Source organism: Trichomycterus rosablanca, chromosome 16 (genome assembly GCF_030014385.1).
Source record: "Trichomycterus rosablanca isolate fTriRos1 chromosome 16, fTriRos1.hap1, whole genome shotgun sequence".
In the NCBI taxonomy this organism is placed as follows: Eukaryota; Metazoa; Chordata; class Actinopteri; order Siluriformes; family Trichomycteridae; genus Trichomycterus; species Trichomycterus rosablanca.
In genome coordinates, this window is record NC_086003.1 from 28,833,939 (window position 1) to 28,857,915 (window position 23,977).

The following is a 23,977-nucleotide window of genomic DNA, read 5'->3' on the forward strand; positions in this document are numbered from 1 at the left end:
TCCTGAGATCTATTATTCTGTGATTTGGTGTCGCCCGGATTTCTCTGGTACCGCGGTGACGCCTTTTATGTTTTAGGCTTTTTGAATTTTGAACAGGAGCTTCAGCGTGTTTGGTTTGATTCACACGAGGGGAAGCGGTCACATCACAATGGACATTCAGATCGGAAATATAAACATCGGCTCTGTTACGGCGCAGGAAATCGGTCAGTCTGTGGCTCTCACAGGACGTCCGGGGATAAAAAAAATCATGTTTTATTTATTTTTTGTCTGATCTAAATCACCAACTGTTAGTTAAGCCTTTAGTTATTATTAATAAAATTATTTTAGTATTATTATTTTCATTATTATAATTATTATAAACATTATAATTATTATTACTATAAGCTTTAGAATTATTATTTTATTATTATTAATTATACTATCATTATTATTATCATCATAATTTTTAAAATATTAGTAATATTTATTATTATTATTTTAAATATTACTTTTATTATTATTATTATTTTTAGAACATAATTTCATTATTATTATTATCATTTTTATTTTTTAAATATTATTAATATTTTTTATTTTTTTAAATTATTATTATTTTTATTTTTTATTATTATCATTATTATTATTTTTATTATTATGGTTATTTAAAAAAAAAGTTAATTATTATTATTATCATAATTATTTTTTAAATATTATTAATATGTATTGTTATTTTTTAATTTTTTAAATATTATTATTATTTTTTTAATTTTTATTTTTTTAATATTATTATTATTTTTATTATTATTGTTATTATTATTTTAAAAAATCATTTTTAATTATTATTATTATCATAATTATTTTTAGAATATTATTAATATTTATTATTATTATAATAATTATTATTATTAATTTTAATAAGGTGACAGTGAGGCGACAGTGCTACCCACCATGCTGCCCTTACAGAAACACAGAAATACAAAAATAACAAAGTAAACTTGGCTTGCTAATGTAACTGGTTAAAATTCAAAGATCTAATCTTGCATTAGAGTAAACTCGATGCACGTAGGACTTGGTGTTGTTATTAAAGCTTATTAAGAGTTATTAGAGGTGATGATTATTAGTATGATTATTATTATTCAGGGAGGATAAATTGCGCTTATGAAGCTGCTAAAAACAGAAACTCTCACACTTACACACAGTTACATCAGAAATGCTCATTTGTTACGGCTGCTAATTTCCAGCGTCGCTGGAGAGTCTGTGCTAGGTTGGAGTCGATCCAGGATGAGCGCGCTAATGTTAGCAACTGTCATGTAAGATCTGAGGAGCGGATCTGGGGTTCACGCCCCGGGTCCTGCGCTCAGTAAAGCCACTTTGTTCTGGTGATGGAGGGCCGACGCGGGTCACGCCGCTCCACAAAAGCGCCGCTTGTAGCGGTCAGGCGGGGCGAAGCCGACCCAGCGACGCGACCCAGTGAGTTTCTGCACAGGAAATCGCCAACAAAGGCCTTTTTAGGCACACACAATTAGCCGGGCACTCATGGGGCATGTACGCGCACACACACACACACACACACACACAGCTGCATGCACCGCTGCACGCTTAAGCACTTCTCAAGCTTCTCCAGTGAAAAATGTGCACTCTGTGAGCCCGAGCGGAACGGGATTAGGAGCTAATCTAGCTGGAGAATAGAGCGCCGGCTAATATGAGAGGCGGCCGCTCGGCCTGGCAGGACTCGACTATCAGATAAGATTTAGCGGGGCTCTAGCGCACCCTCCCAGCGGTTGGGGTGAGGGGGGACCAGCACGGAGGAGAAGGAGAAGAAAATCCGTTAGCATGTCTGTGTGAAACTCACATAAACAGGGCGGAGTCGCTGTAACTCTCTGTAACCCGCGCTCACGTTTATTTATTCACTCACGATACAAACGGCTCGTCGTGGCGTTTATTTATGCAGCTAATGGAGCAAAAGCGGGAGGAAGTCGAATCACCCACGCGGCTCTCTGTTCTCGGACTGAAACGGATCTTTGAGGTTATTCAGGTACTGACTGTTCGGACGATAACAACCCGACGATAAACGGACAGTGAGATTAAAAATAGGAGCTGCTTTAGTTCGCAGTTGTTTTATGATGAAAACACGTATGTCTAAACGTACTGGGTCCAAAAAATGGCAGGTAGGCAAAATAAATTAATAATTAAATTAATAATTTTAGATAAATAAATAAAACATAAATACAAACTTTAATTTAAAAAAAAAAAATAAAAAAAAATGAAGAATAATAATGCAAAAATTAAAACATTAAGAGAATAAATAAACAAAAAGAATAAAAAATATATCTATATGAATAATAAAAAAGAAATAAATAAAACATAAAAATACAGAAAATAAATAAACGAAAATAATTTTTTTAATTTACAGTAAATAAAAAAAATAAAATAATTAAAAATAAAAATAAATTAATAAAACATAAAAATTATTTTAAAAAAGTAAAAAAAGAAATAAAAAATAATAATAAACAATTAAAAATAAAGAAAATAACTGAACATAAAAATATTTTTGAAAAACTAATAACTAAATACAAATAATAATAAACAAAAATTTTATTTCGTGTTTATGAGGAGTTTGAGGAGTTGATGGACGCTGGTACTGATCAGCGCCGGACCCTCCTCCGCTCTCACCTGTCTGTTTGTACCCTTAAGGAAGGTGACGCCGCTTCTGGGACGCATTAACGAGGAAGGTGTTAACGAGCAGCGTTCGGCTGAATCAGCGGCCCGCGATAAATGCGTCAAAGCTGCTGTTAAATCCGTGGTCACGCTAAAAAACGCTCAGTGTGCGTTTCTGTAAGGAAAAGGTGTGAGCATGCTGAGAACGAAACGCTGGTGACGGAAAAACGGCTTTAATATGGACAAAAGTATTGGGACGCCACCTCTAATGTTTGAATTCATGTGTTTCAGCCACAGCAATTACTAACAGGTGTAATAAATAAATCAATCATCAAAGGAAATGATGTGCTTCCAGCTTGGCAGCAACAGTTTAGGGAAGGCTCTTTCCTGTTCCAAAGACATGAAGAAAAGGTCGATCTAAGGGAACTCCAGTGTCCTGCACAGAGCCCTGACCTCAACACCACTGAACAGCTCTGGAATGAACCGGAACATCAACTGAGGCTTTCTTGACCGACATCAGAACCACAAATGCTTTGTTGACTGAATGGGCACAAATTCCCACACACAGACAGCTGTTGTACTAGCTGAAAAGATCACACACAGGTCACTCTTTTGTAATGGGACGTCCAACAAGCATATAGTGTAAGTGTTAGTGTACACAGTCGAGCTAGCTTCATGTTACCCTTGGAGAAGAAGCTGCCATGATAGAAGCAAACAACCCAACCATCGATGCCGCTATCGGAAGCCTTTTAGACGTCGCCACAGTGGATCTGGTCCTCATACCAGACTCTGCACTGATTTTACACAACCCTCCCATTTCTACCGGGCTTGGGACCTGCACTGAGAAGTGCACCTACCAATATCTAGGCTGTTTCAGCCACACCCTGCTCAGACATTAGCCAATCATGTCCAACAGCACCACAGAGGTTCGAACCCTACATCTCCAGATCTTAGCAGTAGTGAGATACCGTACTTTACCTCTACACCACCCGAGCAGCCACGTTTACGCCTCTGGATCGACCTTTCTAAAGTCCTGACCTTAAATCTGTTGAGAATCTGTAGCCGGTGCTGAAACATCCTGTCCGCTAAACATATCAGCGCTCTTAATTCGGCGGGACATTTTTCAGACGCGCTCCTTACGCATGTATGTAAACTTCTGACCTTATCTGTAACGGTCGAGGTTTTCACAGGACACACGATACTGTGTAAACATCACTTCTGAGCCGTTCTTCCAAAATATTTACAGAACTGTCGGTCCGTGGTCCCTCTGTGTTCCCCCTCCGACCTGTGGAACCCGAGCGTGGAACCCGAGCGCGGAACCCGAGGCTCGACTCGCAGGTCGGTTATTCCAGCTCATCTTACAGCCCGACCTCCTGTGGCGACGTGGCCATGTTAGATCCCCGAGGTTCACGATCGGGGGATCAGACTCACATTACCCCAGAGTTCCTGCCCCCATGCCGAGCAGCGGCGCATTAAACCCCGCGGGCGCAGGAGGTTCGGGGGCAGAGTCAATGCCCGTTCCGCTCGCCGAGATGTTTATGAAGCATTAAGGATGTTTTATGTCCGGAGGAGCATGTGCACAAACTCAGCGCTCATCCGAAAGTCATAATTCACGTTGATTCGCTGAGCTTTCGCTTTAACAAGGTTGCGGTTACATTTCCTCTAATTTAGTCATATCCAATTCCCTGATCGTATTTCACCTCTACTGCTGCAAACCTCCACTCCTGACTAACACGAGCGTGCATTCGCTGACCGCTTCTTTTGACCTGCATGAGGCGGGTTCACATGGAGATCCGGATCGCGCACGAAGACTCACCGAACTCCATTACCCCAACCCCACCCCCCGTCTCTGTGCAGCAGCGATGTAAAGAATCCCTACGACCCTCCCTCTATCAGACGAGCCACTTACTGTCTGTATAGCATTTAGCAGACGCTTTTATCCAAAGCCACTTACACATTGAGCAATTGAGGGTTAAGGGCCTTGCTCAGGGACCCAACAGTGGCAACTTGGTGGTGGGGCTTGAACCGACAACCTTCTGTTTACCAGTCCAGTAACTTCTGAGCTATCACTGCCCTGATAGCAGAGCTGAGATTTGAGCTGAGCGTGTTTGTTTGGTGACAATAAATTAACCAGCAAGTCCAGAGTAAAATAATAATAATAATAAATTCACTAAGCTGCAACCTGGGTCAAATTCATCATGTATCCCTCCTGAGCTCAATCATAAGGACGGGTGTCCACATACTTTTGGCCACACAGTGTATTTAAAGCTCTCTGTAGTGAGTAAGCTCACATGAACAGTAAATGCTGATATAATGATGATATAATGATGAAACGTACAGTAAGTTCTGAGAGAGACGGAGCAGAGATTCCTGGTACAGGAGCTCAGGATCATCAGCAGATTCAGTATCAGTATCAGGTCGGTCGACTCGGAATGAGAATCCAATACCTGATTTTATTTGATATAAATTATAATGCCACTTTATTTCTGGACACGGTGGATTTCAGTGCAGGTCAGATTGCAGCAGTTACTGACTGTGCATGTTAATGTTTTACTTTCATTTCTGTCTTTCTGTAAGGGCGGGACGGTGGCTCGGTGGGTAGCACTGTCGCCTCACAGCAAGAAGGTCCTGAGTCCTTTCTGTGTGGAGTTTGCATGTTCTCCTTGTGTCCATGTGGGTTTCTCGTGGGTGCTCCGGTTTCCTCCCACAATACAAAGATGTGCAGTCGGGTTAACCGGAGATATGAAAATTGCCCAAGTGTGTGTGTGTGTGTGTGTGTGTGTGTGTGCTCTGTGATGGACCTGCGACCTGTCCGGGGTGTTTCCTACATTTCGCAAGAAATTCCTATCATTTAGTCATATCCAAACCTGTTTCCTGCCTTTCACCCTATAAATCGGACCCACCATGACCCTGACCAGGGTAAAGTGGTGGCAGGTGTATTTCTGACCACCACGCTGCATCAGTAAAACTGTGATTTTAATTACACACGAGCTTCAGAACATCAACACGAGCTCTTAAACACACGATGAAACAGAATAAATGTTCCACAGTTTGATGGTGAAGCCGGTTTGGATACTGCAGGAACATCTATACACATAATAATATACACCAAGCAGGCATAACATTATGACCACTGACAGGTGAAGTGAATAACACTGATTATCTCTTCATCACGGCTCCTGTTAGTGGGGGGAATATATCAGGCAGCAGGTGAACATTTCCAAATGTGATGGCTAGACGACTGGGTCAGAGCATCTCCAAAACTGCAGCTCTTGTGGGGTGTGTCCCGGTCTGCAGTGGTCAGTATCTACCAAAAGTGGTCCAAGGAAGGAACAGTGGTAAACCGGTTGCTGGCCCGTGTGGTCCGATCCAACAGACGAGCTCCTGTAGCTCAAACTGCTGAAGAAGTTCATGCTGGTTCTGATAGAAAGGTGTCAGAATACACAGAGCATCACAGTTGCAGGGGGACCAACACAATATTAGGAAGGTGGTCATAATGTTATGCCTCATCAGTCAGGGTATTTTATACATCTAGTCATGAAATCACAACTATATTATTATTATTAATACAAACAACTAACAATATTAATATAAAAAGCAACAATTACTATTATTATTATTATTATTATTAATTGTTTTAATTCTATTAATAGTAAAATGTGTTTATTGTTTTATTAGTAGTATAAAACAATACTATTAATCTTACTAATACTTAATGTTTTATTATTTAATTATTATTATTTTTTTTTATTGTTGTTTCATAATACAGTAAATTAACAGTTTTTTTTTATTATGTAGTAAGTGTGTGTAGGTGTTGCATTCATTCATTCATTCATTCATTCATTTCAGGTTTGTGTAGATTCACACCACGTGCTCAGTGATCTGCCCTGATGCCCTGATGTACTCTGATGTGCCCTGATGCCCTGATGTTGAAGTTTTAATCAACAGCCCAAGTATTTTAATTAACACATTAATTCAGTAGACACTAAATGAGCAGTTTGTTTGTTTACATCCTGTATCTCTGAGTTCTTTCACTAATAAACATCTGATTTATTTCATTATTCCGGGTTCCTCCAGCACGCCGCGTGATCTGACCCGATGTGCTCTCACACTCAGATCTGATTGGTTACCGAACATCTGCAGACTGTGTATCTGTGTCACGATTGGTCGATATTTCTGACCACACCCACTTTATTCTTTGTTTGGTGACCTAGTTTACTAAACTCCGGCGCTGATTACAGTAATGAAGCCGCGGTTACGGGTTCTGGATCATCGATGGATGAAGCTCGCTGTGTGAAGCCGGAGGTTTGAGTAGATTTAATAGATTTTATAGAATAAGTTTTAACTCTGCTGCGCATGAGAAATGTATAGGAATGATCTCAAACAGTGAAATAAAAATAAACACAACAAGCCTGTCATCCTCACAGCGTGGGAATTTTACACAACAAAAATCTTACTGCAGTAAAATGATAGACTATAGAAAAAAACTGGAAATATTACACAAAATACAGCCAATTAAATAAGTAGAAACTAAATAAATAAATAAATAATAATTAGAAAAATCACAATAATAATAATAGAGGAATAAAATAAAAAAATTTATAATAATAATAATAATAATAACAATATAATATATAATAATATTTATAATATTAACAATATCTATTTAAATATAATTAATAATATAACTATTATTAAAATGATTTAATAATACACATACATAATGTAACAGTATAATATAATATTAATTATATATTAATAATAATTAAAGAAATCACAACAATAATAATAATAAAGGAATAAGAATAATAATTCTTATAATTATAATATTATTAATAACAACGTCTATACTAATATTAATAATAATATAAATACTATAATAATTAAATAACAAAATACATATTAATAATAATATATTAATTATATAATAATAATAATAATAATAATAGAGGAATCAGAATAATAATTGTTATAAGTATTTTATTATTAACAACATCTATACTATTAATATTAATAATGATAATAATAACAATAATAATAATAATAATACATGTATGTAATAATTACATTAATTTTGTATTAAATCTGAGAAAAGACGTATTACCAGGCCAGTGGAGGCATAACAGTTAGGGTAGTGGACTAGTACTCAGTAGGTTGCAGGTTCAGACCCCACTAGAGCTGTAAATAAAATCTTCAGCTAAATGTAAACGTTATTAAGAAGGTAAAAAAAGTAAAGTTTAAAAAAAATAACTGGATGAAACTGGAGGAACTAAAGTCCAGATAGAACAACATGAGGATGAGGTGTGTAGTCTGTACAGTAAACATGTGAGGCGTGTTGCGTGTCCCGTGTGCATTGCGTGTCTGAATCTCACACGTTCAGCACTCGCATCCATCTTACCGAACCCTTACAGAGTCTTATAAAAAGCACTTTACCCCCCGGTACACCCCCCTGTATACCCACCGGTACACCCCCCTGTACATCCCCCGGTACACCCCCGTCCTCCTTCAGCCTCAAATCACCACTCACACCAGAACAGAGGACAAGAGAAAAGGTGAGGGTCAGTCACGAAACGCTTGTTTTTACCCCTCGGTACCAACAAAATGTACTGATTGTAGTGGACTGTAATGGACTAAAGTGAATTATAATTGACAGTAGTGGACTGTTATAAACTGTGGAGGACTATAATGGACTGTAGTGGACTGTACTGGACTGTATTGGACTGTACTGGACTATAATGGACTGTATTGTACTATAATGGACTGTAGTGGACTGTGGTACATTGCTGTGGATTATAATTGACTGTATTGGAATGTAGTGGACAGTGGTGGATTGTAGTGGACTGTTAAAGACTGTAGTGGACTGTAGTGGACTATAATGGACTGTGGTAGATTGTAGTGGACTGTAGTGGACAGTGGTGGATTGTAGTGGACTGTTAAAGACTGTAGTGGACTGTAGAGGACTGTAGTGGACTGTATTAGATTGTAATGGACTGTAGTGGACAGTGGTGGATTGTAGTGGACTGTTAAAGACTGTAGTGGACCGTAGTGGACTGTAATAGATTGTAATGGACTGTAGTGGACAGTGGTAAACTGTATTGGACTGTTATAGACTGTAGTGGACAGTGGTGGATTGTAGTGGACTGTTATAGACTGTGGTGGACTGTAGTGGACTGTATTAGATTGTACTGGACTGTAGTGGACTGTGGTAAACTGTATTAGATTGTAACGGACTGTGGTGGACTGTAGAGGACTGTGGTGGACTGTATTAGATTGTAATGGACTGTATTGGACTGTTATAGACTGTATAGGACTGTGGTCGATTGTAGTGGACTGTTATAGACTGTGGTGGACTGTATTGGACTGTATTAGATTGTAATGGGCTGTATTGGACTGTTATAGACTGTAGTAGACTGTAGAGGACTGTAATGGACTGTAGTGGACTGTTGTAGACTGTTGTAGACTGTAGTGGACTGTTAAAGACTGTAATGGACTATAGTAGACTGAAGTGGACTGTAGTAGACTGTAATAGACTGTAGTGGACTGTAATGGACTGTATTGGACTGTTGTTGACTGTAATAGACTGTAGTGGACTGTAGTGGACGGAGATGGTGGCTTAGTTTCAGGTTCTAATGTGAAAGTTAGAAAGTTAGCTCGGCGGGTTTGTAACAGGACGATCAGGTTAGCGTTCGCCGCCTCTATTGTTTAGGAAACAAAGCCGAGCTGTTGGCTCATTAGCACCTGAGTGTAGCGCTGGTGTCGGGTTCCCAGGTTCTGAGGTGTGACACTGCTGATCCCCCCCCCCCCAAACATACAAGCAAATTCTCCTCACCAAATCATCAGCACGATGCCACTGATGTGAACAAAAGAGCCAAGAGAGCAAAACACAGATCACAACAAACCAGCTTTACAGAACAAACGTTTTTAACCTTTATATTCAACCAAAATCTCAGAGACTCCAAACCCGACCGAACGATGACGTTTATTTATCAGGATCAGACTTAGAAACACAACTACAACTCACCAGGGATGAATAAAGTGTTTTTATCATTAAAATCTGATAATTTCTGCGTCCGTATCTCTATATGACGTGACCAGAACTCTGTATCGCTCTATAATACGTTAGATGTGATGGATTTTAAGCCGTGGGTCTTTGCCAGTTCGGTGTCAGGACCCGTTACTCCAGATGCCCTCCCTCCAGCCTGGTGTTTTGTACCCGCTGCACGCGATCCCTCTCTCTGCTCGGCGCTGGCCGGCTTGCCGCTCGGCTGCACCCTCTCATCATATTACTTCTGCTATTCTAACTTTTCCATCAATTATGCACAAGAATAACTGCGGCTTAGCCGGAGCACCGGCATGAAAGAGAGCAGAGGGCCTGCACGCTCTCAGCGCCCGCCTAGAGATACCGCCTAGAGAGACGGGCACGGCACAGCAACCACCGGCGTTTTCCATTCGGCAAAGAAACTCTGCAATGTACCGAAAATCTACCATCAACTTGATATCATATATTTATATCATGCAAACGTTTAGCACAAGTTTTATTATTTATCATCTTTTTTTATCATTTGCTGTTTTATTTGCATTAGCAAAACTCAAACTCAGCAGCAATAAAAACAGCTTAAAATAATAAAATAATAATAAAAATCACACCTAAAACAATAACAGAGGCGAGTTTGCTCAATGTTTAAGGTATCGGAGGTCCCACCACCACTACCGATAAGCCATTCTCGGGCCCTTAAGGGAGGCCCTTCAGCTCAGCTTTAATTACATTTAGTTGTAATTCTAAGTCACTTTGGATAAAAGTATCTGCATTAAGCCGAATGAACGAATATAAACAAACAAAACTAAATCATTCCAGACATTTTCAGCACATTCAGATTAAACACTAAAACTATTAGAATGTAAATTCTAACTAACAAAAACTAACAATAAACATCCAAGAAAGAGCCCGAGCGATATTGAAATGAGGAAAAGAGAAATAAATCTATAAAATGTTTTTATAGATACAAGTGGGACCTGAACAGCAACACAATGAAACTGCAGAGATTTTAATGCTGTGATTTTATTCCTGTGATTTTTATTGATTTTAAAGTGATTTGAATGATGTGATTTTAATGTCATTATATAAACAGTGTTTTTATTGCATAGATGTTAATGCTGTGGTTTTAATGTAATGATTTTAATGCTGTGAATTTATTTATGTGATTTAAACACTGTGATATTTTAATGCTATGATTTTAAGGCCAGGACTTTTAATTATGTGATTTTACCATAGTGATTTTTATGTTGTGATTTTTATTGTGATTTTAATGCTGTGATTTTTTATTATGTGATTTTGATGATGTGGTTTTTATTGTGATTGTAATGCTGTGATTTTAACACAGGGTTTTATTGCAGAGATGGTAATGTCGTGATTTTAATGCGTGATTTTAATTATGTGATTTTTATTAAGTGACTTCAATGCTGTGATTTTAATGCTAAGATTTTATTGTCATAACTTTAATGCTGTGATTTTTATTATGAGAATTTTATTGTGATTTTAATGCCAGGACTTCATGATGTGATTTTACCATAGTGATTTTAATGTCATTATAGAAACACAGTGATTTATTGCAGAGATGTTAATGATGTGATTTAAATGATGTGGTTTTTATTATGTGATTTTAATACCAGGACTTTAATGTTGTAATTTTATATCTGTGATTTTTATTTTGTAATTTTAATAATGTGATTTTAATGCAATGATTTTTATTGTGATTTTAATGACAGGACTTTAATGCAGTGATTTTAATGCTGTGATTTTAATACCGTGATTTTAATGCCGTGATTTTAATGCCGTGATTTTAATGAAATGTATTTACTGAAAAATAAAAACTTGTTTCTGTTTCTGCTGAGTCGGTTTGATTTAAATCTGGTTCTCGGTTATTAAATCAGAGCTGAAACTCGACGTCACCACGACGTTCTGCAGATTTCGGTAAAGAAACTCGGATGATCCGAGTCTGATTCAGACGCCAGAATTATTATTTACTTCAACTCCAACTAAAAAAATGTAATCACTGAAACCCTCAGAAATATTAAACTGCATGCCAACCAAAATACCAGGACGAGGAGAACTCTGCTTCCTTCTTTTACTTCTTTCTTTTCACTTTTCTGTCTTTGTAAATGTCTCGTTTTGTCTTTTTTTATTTCCTTATTTTATTCTTTCATTGTATTTATCATGTCATAATTTCTGGGTTTTCATATTTTCATTTTTCTACTTTAAGGTAGATATTTAAGGCCTTAATTTATATTAAAAAACACATCATTACTTTTATATAAATCATTTAACACACGTGTTAGCAGTGAGTGTGACTGAAACACTTAAAAACTCAATAAAACAAGCGGCGTCCACATACTTTTGGTCATACAGTGTATCATATAGGGGTTTTTATTTGTAACTGCTTGGAATTATAAAATACATTATATATATATATATATATATATATATATATATATATATATATATATATATATATATCTAATTATTAGCTTAGCATGTTACACACAGTCATTACTTCCACTGGCGTGATGAAGAACATAAAGCGGCCTCGCCTTCATCATCACCCTCATCGTCACCCTTATCATCACCCTCACCCACCTCTTCACCCTTGCCGGCCGCTGCCGTTCGGCACTAGCGAGCTCGTTAGCACAGTCACCGCTCACTAAAAGCAGCTGGAGGCGGTTTAGGGGACTTTAGGGGCCCTCAGGAATGTCAGCGGGGCGTTTAAGGTGGGACCAATGAATATGAAAGGCTGGCGAGGTCGCGGCTCAGTGGAGGGGGGCTGGAGGGGTGATGGGGCACTGAGGAAGTGTTTTGTGTCCCCACACAATGAGTCGATGACCTCTTAAATCCTCCAGAGCTTCAAAGAATCTGAGAGGCCGTTTCAGCGCCCGGCTATTAAACTAAAATTAAGAAGCGTAAACAGTTCGAACCCTCGGTAAACAGGCAGCTGTGAAGCGTGCTGGCGGTACAAAGAGCCATCGCTACAGAAACCGTCAGTCAGAACACAAACTAAGCAAAAGATTCTGGTCATTCAGGTAAAAGTAACAATGCAACCATTTTATACAAATACTCAAACTATAAAATTAATTCTAATAATCATTAATAATGACGTCTAATTATCATCATCAACACCAGGATTTAATTATTTATTCTAATAAAAAATAAAACAGGAAAATTATTTATCACAATATTTAAACAATATTATGTTTATTATTTATGTTTTAATATTAAAAATTAATGTTTTTTTAAAACAATACAAAACAAAAAAAAAGTAAAATAGAACAATATTATTTTATATTTTTAATATTAAAAAAATACTTTTTTTTGTTACTATATTTTAATATCAAAAATATAAATATATAATATAAATAAAATACAAAGAAAATGATAGCAAAATTATGCTTTTCTTAACTAAAATAAAAAAAAAACATTAAAACAAATACTGATTGGCTTTATTAAAACTAACACTACAAATATACTGCGGCATTAAAATCATAAAGTGCCATAATAAATACTCCAAAAATATCTAAAACATTTTAATTTGTTGTCAATGAATAAAATAAATAAAACTAAAACTAAAGTATTTAGGGGTCAGCACAGTGGATCCATTTTTGGCTCAGTTTTTTCACCGAAGGCCCCTCCTGACCCAATCCTGGGCTTTGTGACCTGCACTGACAGTGCATTGACCAGTGCACCTTCCAGTAGCTACACTGCTTTGACCTGGGAATGCTTGGCACTAGATTGGGAGGAGGGGACATACTGGGCCGAGCTCACACCTCTCAGAGCTAAATTATTTTGGGTAGTCTAGTGAGTAGAGCTGTGGGTTACCAACAGGAAGGTTGTGGGTTTGAATCCCAGCTCTGCCATGCAGCCACTGTTGGATCCTTGAGCAAAGCACTCTGAACCCACCATCTAAAGAGCAGCACACGTGTGTTTATGACTAATAAAAGCGTCACATCCGCCCTCCATTATTATTATTATCATCAGTTGAATTATAATCAGACATCAGAGACCGTGTTGGCACTCGGGTTTCTGAGCGACAGGTTGTAGGTTTTAAGGTCGCGTCCCTTCTCGTCCCTGTTGTTTTTTTTCTTGTTCGGTGCCACTCCAGACTCTCTCGCTGCTTTGTCGAATGTTTCTTCATACCCCTACAAGCCCTCGCTGTGCCCTTCCCATGTGTACCAGCGGGCAGACATCAGAGCCTGGCACAGCTCCACTAATACAGGAACAATAGCAGCCTTTCACACAGGTCAGGGGGGTGGCAAGGTCCCGAAATCCTCTCAATATTTAGAACAGTGGGGTTTTTTTTCATTTAAGCAGAACCAGCAGGGAGTCGGGAAACGGCGAGAGGAAAAGCAGAGTAAACACGAGGAACGGAGCTAACGCTAAATAACAGCGCTAAATAACAGCGCCCAGCTCCCTCCACATCATCACCCGGGTACAAAAAATCAAAAATCAAATAAAAATAAATAAATTCAGCCTTCACTGAAATGAAAACTGAACAAGGACGGAAAGAGTGAAATGCTAAGTGTAGCTGAATTATCAGACCACAACAGAGAAAAGAGTGCAGGAACAAAATTAGAACAAAAACATAAAAAGAATGTAAGAGGAAAGAAATAAAGACAAAAAAAACAAGAAAGAAATAAAGAAATAAAAAAGGAAATAAAGAAATACATAAAGAAATAAAGAAATAAAAAAAGAAGAAAATAAAGAAATAAAAAAGGAAATAAAGAAAGAGAAAAAAAGCTTTACTGCTAACAATATTAGTCAATATTAGTTTTATTTTTTATTGTATTTTATTATTTTATGGTTGTAGTTTTAGTTTAGTGCAGGTTAACACTAACAGCCCTGCAGGACAAAAACTAAAAAAACAAAAACACGTTATCTAACCTGATCATGAGGAGATATTTTCTGTGTTTGTTTTACAGTAAAAATTAATTCTTTTAATTATGTTAGAAACAGTTGGGCGACCTGAAGTGACCCGGGAGAGAAACACCGAGCACTCGGACCGTAGAGCTCAAACCCTGCAGGGTGAGGACGGGGCGAGAGCAGATGGAGGGAGGGACGAGTGTTCGCATCTCAATAGCTTCGCTTTTACACTCGGCATTAAAACTAACTCAGCAGTTCCTTTCACCCCAGACAGAGCTATTCTACCTGCTAAAAACACACCTAAAACACACCGGTGGTTACAACAAGAATCATTACGAATCTAAACATAACAAGAATCATTTTTAAATCTAAACCCTTAGAACAAGAATCATTTCTACATCTAGTGTTTAGATTTAGAAATCATTCTTGTTCTGAGTGTTTAGATTTAGAAATGATTCTTGTTCTAACAGTGAGTGTTTAGATTTAGAAATAAATGTTTTTCTATGTTAAACACAGAACAAGAATCTAAATCAGTTTTACTTTTTTTTAACACTTTTTCACTCTTTGTGGTGTAAAACTTGTTTGACTGTGGACAGTGTCACACACACCCATCTAATCATTTTAGCTTCAGGAGTAAGTTTGAGTGTTTATCCTGACATCTGAACGGGACCACTGTTCCATATAGCTTTTAATGTGTGTGGTCAAGTTAGTCCTGTTCATATGGGCACAGAGAAGCCACCAGTTATAGTTATTTACTAATAATAAATGAGAAGTTATGAGGGACAAAGTTAAATAACATTAATATAACTCATAATGATTAAAAATAAACAAGTCCGAAAAAGTTGGGACAGTTAGTAATAAAAACAACAATCTGTGACTTTTCACTTTTATTTTTTGCCTCTGTTTTAATTTTTTGAGTCTTTTACAGACAGCAAATTTTACGTGTTTATATTTACAAACTACAATCAAGTGAATCAGTAAAAACCTCATAAATCTTTTCTTTCTACTTTTAGAAGCTACATAAAATTAGCTCATTTTAAAATTAGTTTTTACTGCATCTTACAAAAAGTCCCGACGTTAATGGAAACACGTTTGCATTTTAATTTAAAAAGCTCAGAGTTCTGGAGCAGAAAACATCAGCCTGCAGCTGCTGACCAATCAGCTCATGCAAATCCTGACTAAAATTTACACACTTCTCTACTTAACCAAACGCGCTCGATTAGCCAAAACACGCTCAGATGTTTACTGAAGCTAGCAGGCTAACGTACAGCGTGCTAACAAAATAAAAGCTAACATAAGTGCTCACAGGGGGCGGGTTTATGAAACACTGAACGGGTCCAGCTGACCTGTGGAAACGATCACACGTGGCAGGAGCTTCGGGCACCAACACGGTTTACTGAGCGTTCTGATCGAAGCGTCTCCGCTTGCATGTAAACGTTCAGAAGCTTCTGGTGACGTTTCATGTCGTGTTGAGGTTCTAATGACTGAACGTTTTTTAATTTAAAATTCAGAAAGTGTCCCAACTTTTCTGGAAAATGAGGTTTGTATATAAATAAATACACATGCAAACATTATTATACATTTCTTATATTTATTTTTAAATATGTGGACTTAATAACGTTAGCAAATAAATAGGAACAGTGTAGAGTGGCCACTTCCACAACCCCCAAAAACAAGGACATCAGACCCCAAATAGGAGAACATCGGAACCCAAAAAGGAGATCAGACCCCAAAAAGAGGGACATCAGACCTCAAAAACAAGGACTGGGACATCAGACCAACCCCAGAAAGAGGGACATCAGACCCCAGAAAGAGGGACATCAGACCCCAAAAACAAAGACTGGGACATCAGACCAACCCCAGAAAGAGGGACATCAGACCCCAAAAAGAGGGACATCAGACCCCAAAAACAAAGACTGGGACATCAGACCAACCCCAGAAAGAGGGACATCAGACCCCAAAAAGAGGGACATCAGACCTCAAAAACAAGGACTGGGACATCAGACCAACCTTAGAAAGAGGGACATCAGACCCCAGAAAGAGGGACATCAGACCCCAGAAAGAGGGACATCAGACCCCAAAAAAACAAGGACATCAGACCCCAAAAAAGAACATCAGACCCCAAATAGGTGAACATCAGACCCCAAAAAGGAGGACATCAGACCTCAAAACCAAAAAAGGGGCATCAGACCCCAAATAGGAGGACATCAGCCCACAAAAAGGAGGAAATCAGAACCCAAAAAGAGGGACATCAGACCCCAGAAAGAGGGACTTCAGGTTGCTCCCGTATTTAGGGCGTCGCCACAGCAGAGCTGCTCCTCATACCAGACTTGGCACAGTTTTTTCACCCGACGCCCTTCATTACGCAATCCTCCAATTTCTACCTGGGCTTGTGACCTGCACTTTCCCAATGCACCTTTCCCTGTTACCCAATCATGCCCATGCACACGCCCGACCGACCGATAGCACAGCCGAGAGTTATACCCCTGGATCCCCAGTGCCACCCTAGCGCCCTTGTTCCCCCAATAAATAAACATATTCCACTAACTAGCTACGCATGGTCCATGATACGGATCCACCAGTGTTCCCATCATCTGTTATACAGAAGGAATGCTTTAGGATGGCAGGACCACCACAACCCCCACCCCCGTCCTCAAGTAAATGTGCCCCCCTCCCCCAGTGAGGACGGGACTAGCAGAACAGTTCCTTGCTAATTGGTTTGGCGTGCTGTGCGGCACAATAGACCCACAAACAGAACCATTTCCAGTCCTGAAGACACCAGTTCTGGTACCACAGAACTTGAGTGTGTTCAAGTTGGTTCCCAGTTGGTTCCCAGTCGGTTCCCATTCTCTCTCTTGAGCTCTTCGGTTAGATTTTTTGGGCCTGTTCTCGTTTCTGGATGCGGAGGGTAAAACTCCAGAGGAAGTGACAGGTTTAGGGGGTTATGAGTGACGGATGGTGAGATTCGGGGGCCCCGGGGTCATGACAGACAGCGCCGCTACATTATTTAGCACAGCCAGATTTGGATTAGGCCGGTGGGTGAGCGCATGAATGTGAATGAGGGACCGTCATTCTGAGGAGCTCATTTATTTACCGGAGGGGCCTCAATGTGGGACAAAATGCAGGCAGGGTGCCACACACACACTCACACACACACACACACACACACACACACACACACTCACACACACACACTCGGTTGCACCCTAACCGGCGCCCGGTTCACGCTAGTTGATGGTTAACGTAACCCCGATGCTGTCCGCGCTAAATGCATGAGCTCGGCATGCGCTCCTGTCACATCGCGGCCCCCGGCCGGGCAGCGGCATTGCTCAGGGCCGTGCCGGGGCCCCGCTATTGTCTGCGCCCCGCATGGGGCGAAGGGTGCAGGGGATGCAAGAAGCCCCATGGCAACTGAGCGAGGAAACCTGGGAACTCCTGCAAAGACTGGGAACCCCGCGCCCGCCATTCTGACCGCGTTCTCAGGGGCGGGTTACATAACACCACTGTAGGAATCACTCACGAACGTGAACAGATTCTGCAATCTGGGCCAAGAAAGTCAGAGCAGAACATCGCAAACAGCCTGGAGGGGTGGAATTAATAATAATACTGTTGGGCCCTTGAGCAAGGCCCTTTACCCTCTTAGCTCCAGGGGCGCCGTACTGTACACCTCACTCACTCACTTACATTCTTAACTGCTTATCCAGTCAGGGTCGTGCGGGGTGCCCGAGCCTATCCCAGCTTTTCAATGGGCACAAGGCACACAGTAATACCCTGGACAGGGCGCCAGTCCATCGCAGGGCAGACACACAAACACACCCATTCACCTACAGGGCAATTCAGTGTCTCCAATTAACCTGGCTGCATGTTTTTGGACTGTGGGAGGAAACCGGAGCTCCCGGAGGAAACCCACGCAGACACGGGAAGAACATGCAAACTCCACACAGAAAGGACCCGGACTGATCCACCTGGGGAGTCTGAGCACTTGAGGGTTAAGGGCCTTGCTCAAGGGCCCAACAGTGGCAACCTGGCAGTGGTGGGGCTTGAACCAGCGACCTTTTGATTACTAGTCCAGTATCTTAACCACTAGTCTACAACTGCCCTAATGATGATGATAATAATTAATATTATTTTGTGACTTTTTGTGATCTTCACTCGTCTCTTCCACAAACCTCCACCTTCCTTCCTACGATGGTCTGTGATGTTTCAGTAATTTATATTCTAATGTGAATCTGTGTGTTTATTTTACTTTTACCCACCAGGCATGAAAAAAACATTTAAACATAAATTTAAATAAGAACGTTTATTAATATTATTAAGCTTTTTAATCCTTCTGATCTGTTAACTAGATTACAATGAAATGGTAAATAATGAAACATTATGATGAAGCGACTCTTTGTTGCTGAGCTGCTCCGTAACACAAGAGTCTTTAAAATAGTTTAAAATAAAGAAGCCTGCTCGACAGCGGTCACAGAGCGTTCCTTCTATACTGAGGAGCACAAACGCTGCCCTGAATCCTCCTGAAGAGTGAAGTACACTGATCCAGTAGTAATGATACTTAATACTGATCCAGCACTGCTGATATTAAACAAAAAGTTATTATTATTTTAATATTTAGTTTTATTTTTATTTTTAAATGAGTAAACAAATAAAATTATGCACTAAAATCCTGATATTTAAATGTCTTTCCTGTGGAGACTCCGGTTTAGTCAGATTCATACAGCAGGTCGACAAACACACCTATAAACACTACACTGCTGTTTTAATGCACAAACCCTCGTATCTGGGGTTGTTCTATCAATGCTTCTGCACGTATTTAAAATAAGATATCAGTAAATAATAATAGAGAAATATTTTTATTATTACTTTTATTACAACCTCATTTCTGTCCTCAATAATGTGTCCTCGATTCCCAAACCACTGAAGAGTCTCACTAACAGGAACGAGGATGGAACACAGGGGTAAACACGCCCCTGACCCAATTTTTTTGGAGTGTATTGAAGGCATCAAATTATAAATGTGTTTATATTTACAAACAATGAAAACAATCAGTTAGAACTCAGTAATTTACTGTGTTTAACCAGCCGTCCCAACTTTTATGGAAATGCATTTTTTTTTATAAACGTACTTGGTCTGCAGCATCTTTTCCTCCGAAAATACCTCATTAAAATCTGGCCCCTGGACTCTAGTTCCTGCTGGTCTGCGAGTCTGGTCATGTGAGTAATAAACTTGACCGGTTCTGGAGCATAAAGGGCGCAGAAGGTCATGAAGCAACTGTGATGAACATCTAAAGCACCTTCTAAAGAACCTTCAGAGAAACAAACATGATCAAACCCAACATCTACTGACCGGTGCACAAAATACTCAACTCAAATTAACACTGGAGGTGTTCGGTACGTCCAGAGAACCTTTGTCATCAGATGTTCCTACCTAGAACTGAGAACAACCCAGAACAAGTGAGGAACCTCAAACCCTGACACTTCAAACGGTTCATACAGATACAGAACCCTAACAGTCATGATCTCCTAATGGAAACCCTAAATACACTCCTATAAGAAGAAGAACCTGTTTTGCAAACATAGATGGTTCCACCCAGAACCGTTAACAATCTGAAGAACCACCAAGGGTTCCAGTTCTAAAAACTTCTTTTTTTATGTTGTCCCACAGTTGGAATGTTTAAATGTTTGTGTTCTAGCAGAACCTTTTACAATCTGAGGTGCAACCTGGATCAGATCAACAGAAATGTTCCTGTTAACCATCTAAAAAACAGCTGAGGAACCTTGTTCTTTAAATGGAACTCTAAATGCACTCCTATAAAAAGAAGGAGAACCTGTTTGGAGGAAGGAACCAATACTTGGTCCACCAAGAGCTGTCAGGCATATAAAGGAGCACCATGTTCTGAGGAACTCATTTTCTAGGCACATATACAGAACCCTAAGAGTCATGATCTCTTAAAAGGGAACCCTAAATACACTCCTATAAAAGAAGAACCTTTTGTGAACCAGAACTAGGTCCACCAAGAGCTGTCAGCTATTTAAAGGAGCACCATGTTCTAAGAAACCCTGAAAGTGATGCATGATCTCTTAAAAGGGAACCCTAAATACACTCCTATAAAAAGAAGAAGAACCTGTGTGGAGAAAGGAACCAAAACTTGGTCCACCAAAAGAGCTGTCAACTATATAAAGGAGCACCATGTTCTGAGGAACCCACTTTCTAGGCATGTATAGAACCCTAAGAGTCATGATCTCTGGTCAGAAGAACCATAAATACACTCCTATACAAGAAGAACCTGTTTGGAGGAAAGAACCAAAACTTGGTCCACTAAAAGCTGTCAGCTATTTAAAGAAGCACCATGTTTTGAGGAACCCACTTTCTAGGCATGAACCTTAAGAGTCATGATCTCTGGTCAGAAGAACCCTAAACACAATCCTATAAAAAAATAACCTGTTTGGAGGAAGGAACCTTTTGGGCAACCAAAACTTGGTCCACCAAGAGCTGTCAGCTATTTAAAGGAGCACCATGTTCTAAGAAACCCTAAAAGTGATGCATGATCTCTTAAAAGGGAACCCTAAATACACTCCTATAAAAAGAAGAAGAACCTGTTTGGAGAAAGGAACCAAAACTTGGTCCACCAAGAGCTGTCAGCTATTTAAAGAAGCACCATGTGCTAAGAAACCCATTTTCTAGGCACATACAAAACCCTAAGAGTCATGATCTCTGGTCAGAAGAACCCTAAACACAATCCTGTAAAAAGCAGAACCTGTTTGGAGAAGGGAACCTTTTGGGAACCAGAACTTGTTCTAACCCTAACCCGTATAGAACCCTAACCCTCTCGTCAGAAGAACCCTAACCCTAAAACTTTGACCTGAGGTGTGGTGCGCATTATCCGCTTGCACTTACCGGGGGTTGGTTCGGTTCCAGTAGACAGCGTACCGGTCAGCCACGGCTTTCCCGGCGGGTTCCTCTGCCAACACGGACACCCACAGTAACACCGCCACGAGTAACAGCATCCCAACCGGTGCCATCTCCAAAATCGATCTGATAACGCCCAGCGATCCAGTCAGTCCGGTTACCGTGATGAAGGGACACCGGGAGCTCAATCGGAACACATGTACCCCTCTTCAGCCCGGACGAGCACTTCCACAGGTCCGATCTTCAGATATCCAAAAGAATTAGACGTCCACAAAGCGCCCGGTTCGAGTCCAGGTCAGGACTGAATGAAATATGTTGCTATAATGTTAAAAGTCGGATTAATGCGCATCTGTTTCTGCGCAAACTAAAGAAAATCCAACAGCGCGACCGTGCAAACAGTTCAAGTTACCAAGGGTCTCCACAATCCTTAACTCCTGAACGGGCTCCTCACTCACCGCTCCAGCACGGGACCGACCGGTTCCGCACCGGGTCAAACCGCGAGTTCTAAACTGCCGCAAATTAAAATAAACACTCGCATGTTCCTGCGCAGTCCAGCAAACCGGTTAAACAACGATCACGGTTCGGTCTGTCGGTCCCGGTCCTCTGGTTTCTCCCGGTCCCCCTCACGCGGAGTTTCGGTCTGTCAGCGTGAACCAAACCGGCCACATAAACATCCCAAAAACACCGAAACGAACAAATAAACACGCGCTGCAAAACACCGCGAGTCCGCGCGACCTTAATATACAACCGGAGCGCGTGAATAAATCCAGGAATCAGAGCTCGAGATCCGCGCTGCGCGTGAACAGTTACTGCAACACTGAAACCGGTTGCTCGCGCACTGCAGGAGCTGGTCTGAGTGAAGCGCGAGCGTAGTGTGTGTGTGTGTGTGTGTGCGGTGGAGAGAAAGTGGGGTAGAGGGCGCCACCGAGCTCAAAACACACACACACACACACACACACACACACACACACACACACACACACACACACACACACACACACACACACACCTCCCCTACATGAATTCCTCAAATAATAATAATGCGCCTCTTAACAATCTGATCTGATCAGTAGAATTAATCAATCACGTCTAATAACAACCACTGACAATAAAAAAATAAACACAATAAACTACAGAAAGTAAATAAATCAGTGATAATCTGTTCGTAAATAAAAACGTAAATAAAATAAACAAAATAATAAGCTACAGAAAAATAAGGAACACTAATAATAAAAAGTAAATAAAAGAGCAGCTCCTCAATAAACTGAAAGTCTTGTGTATTTATTTTATTAAATAAATAAATAGAATGAAATCAGCAGAACCGACTAAATATAATTATGATTATAATATAATTATATTAATACAGATTAGACATTATAAAACTAGTTTTATTTATTTACTTATTTGTAATTAAAGGTGGTGGACCGGATGGTCAGTGGGGGTCTGTTCTAAATGACCTAAAATCCCATAATCCCATTTCACCCAAATCCACATCGAACACAAACAACCAACAATCCAACAAACAAACAGAATCTGGAGTCACATTTCTCTCAAAAAAATCTGTACATAAATATAAATAAATAACAGAAAAAAGAAAAAAGACAAAAAACATAGAATTAATACTGTAAAAATAAATCAAGGGTTGCAAAAACATAAAAAAAATAGAAAGTGAGAAAAAAAGAAAATGAACCATTAAAAAAATAGGCATTTGAACAGCACAGTCAAAATGTTTTCAGAGCTAATTACAATAAATAAATAAATAAATAAGAAAGAAAGAAAGAAAGAAAGAAAGAAAGAAAGAAAGAAAGAAAGAAAGAAAAGAAAAAGAAAGAATGAAAGAAAAAAGAAAGAAAGAAAGAAAGAAAGAAAAAGACAGAAAGAAAGAAATAAGAAAAAAAGAAAGACCAAAAAAAGAAAAAAGTGAGACAAAAAACACAAGAAAGAAAGAAAATAAGAAACAAAGAAAGAAAGAACAAAAAAGACAGACAGAAAGAAAGAAAATAAGAAAAAAAGAAAGAAAGAAAGAAAAACAAGAAACAAAAAGAAAGAAAGAAAAATAAAGAAAAAAAATAAATAAAGAAATAAAGAAAGAAAGAAAGAAAGAAAGAAAGAAAAAGAAAGAAAGAAAGAAAGAAAGAAAGAAAGAAAGAAAGAAAGAAAGAAAGAAAGAAAGAAAGAAAGAAAGAAAGAAAGAAAGAAAAATAAATGAAGAAAGAAACAAAGAAACAAAGAAAAAGAAAGAAAGAAAGAAAGAAAGAAAGAAAGAAAGAAAGAAAGAAAAATAAATGAAGAAAGAAACAAAGAAACAAAGAAAAAGAAAGAAAGAAAGAAAGAAAGAAAGAAAGAAAGAAAGAAACAAACAAACAAACAAAAACAAAAAGAAAGAAAAGACGTGTGAAGATGCAGAAACAGACACATATTGAACCTGTGAAAGGAAATAAAATTAAATAAAAGAAAAGTAAATAAATATTTTAATTGTTGATCATTTATTTGGTTTCAAGTTTTATTTGACTATTTGCTTGG

At 39.2% G+C, this 23,977-nt stretch overlaps 1 protein-coding gene across 1 annotated transcript in view; it reads right to left on the reverse strand.

The window, feature by feature from the left end:
- Positions 1–21,975, reverse strand: part of efna5a (ephrin-A5a) — a 61,130-nt gene extending 39,155 nt beyond the window's left edge. The window contains exon 1 of the mRNA XM_063011275.1: positions 21,443–21,975. Within this exon, the coding sequence (XP_062867345.1) occupies positions 21,443–21,567 (125 nt within the window). The 5' untranslated portion in view covers positions 21,568–21,975. The remainder of the gene's footprint in view (positions 1–21,442) is intronic.
- Between the last annotated feature and the right edge of the window lie 2,002 nt (positions 21,976–23,977).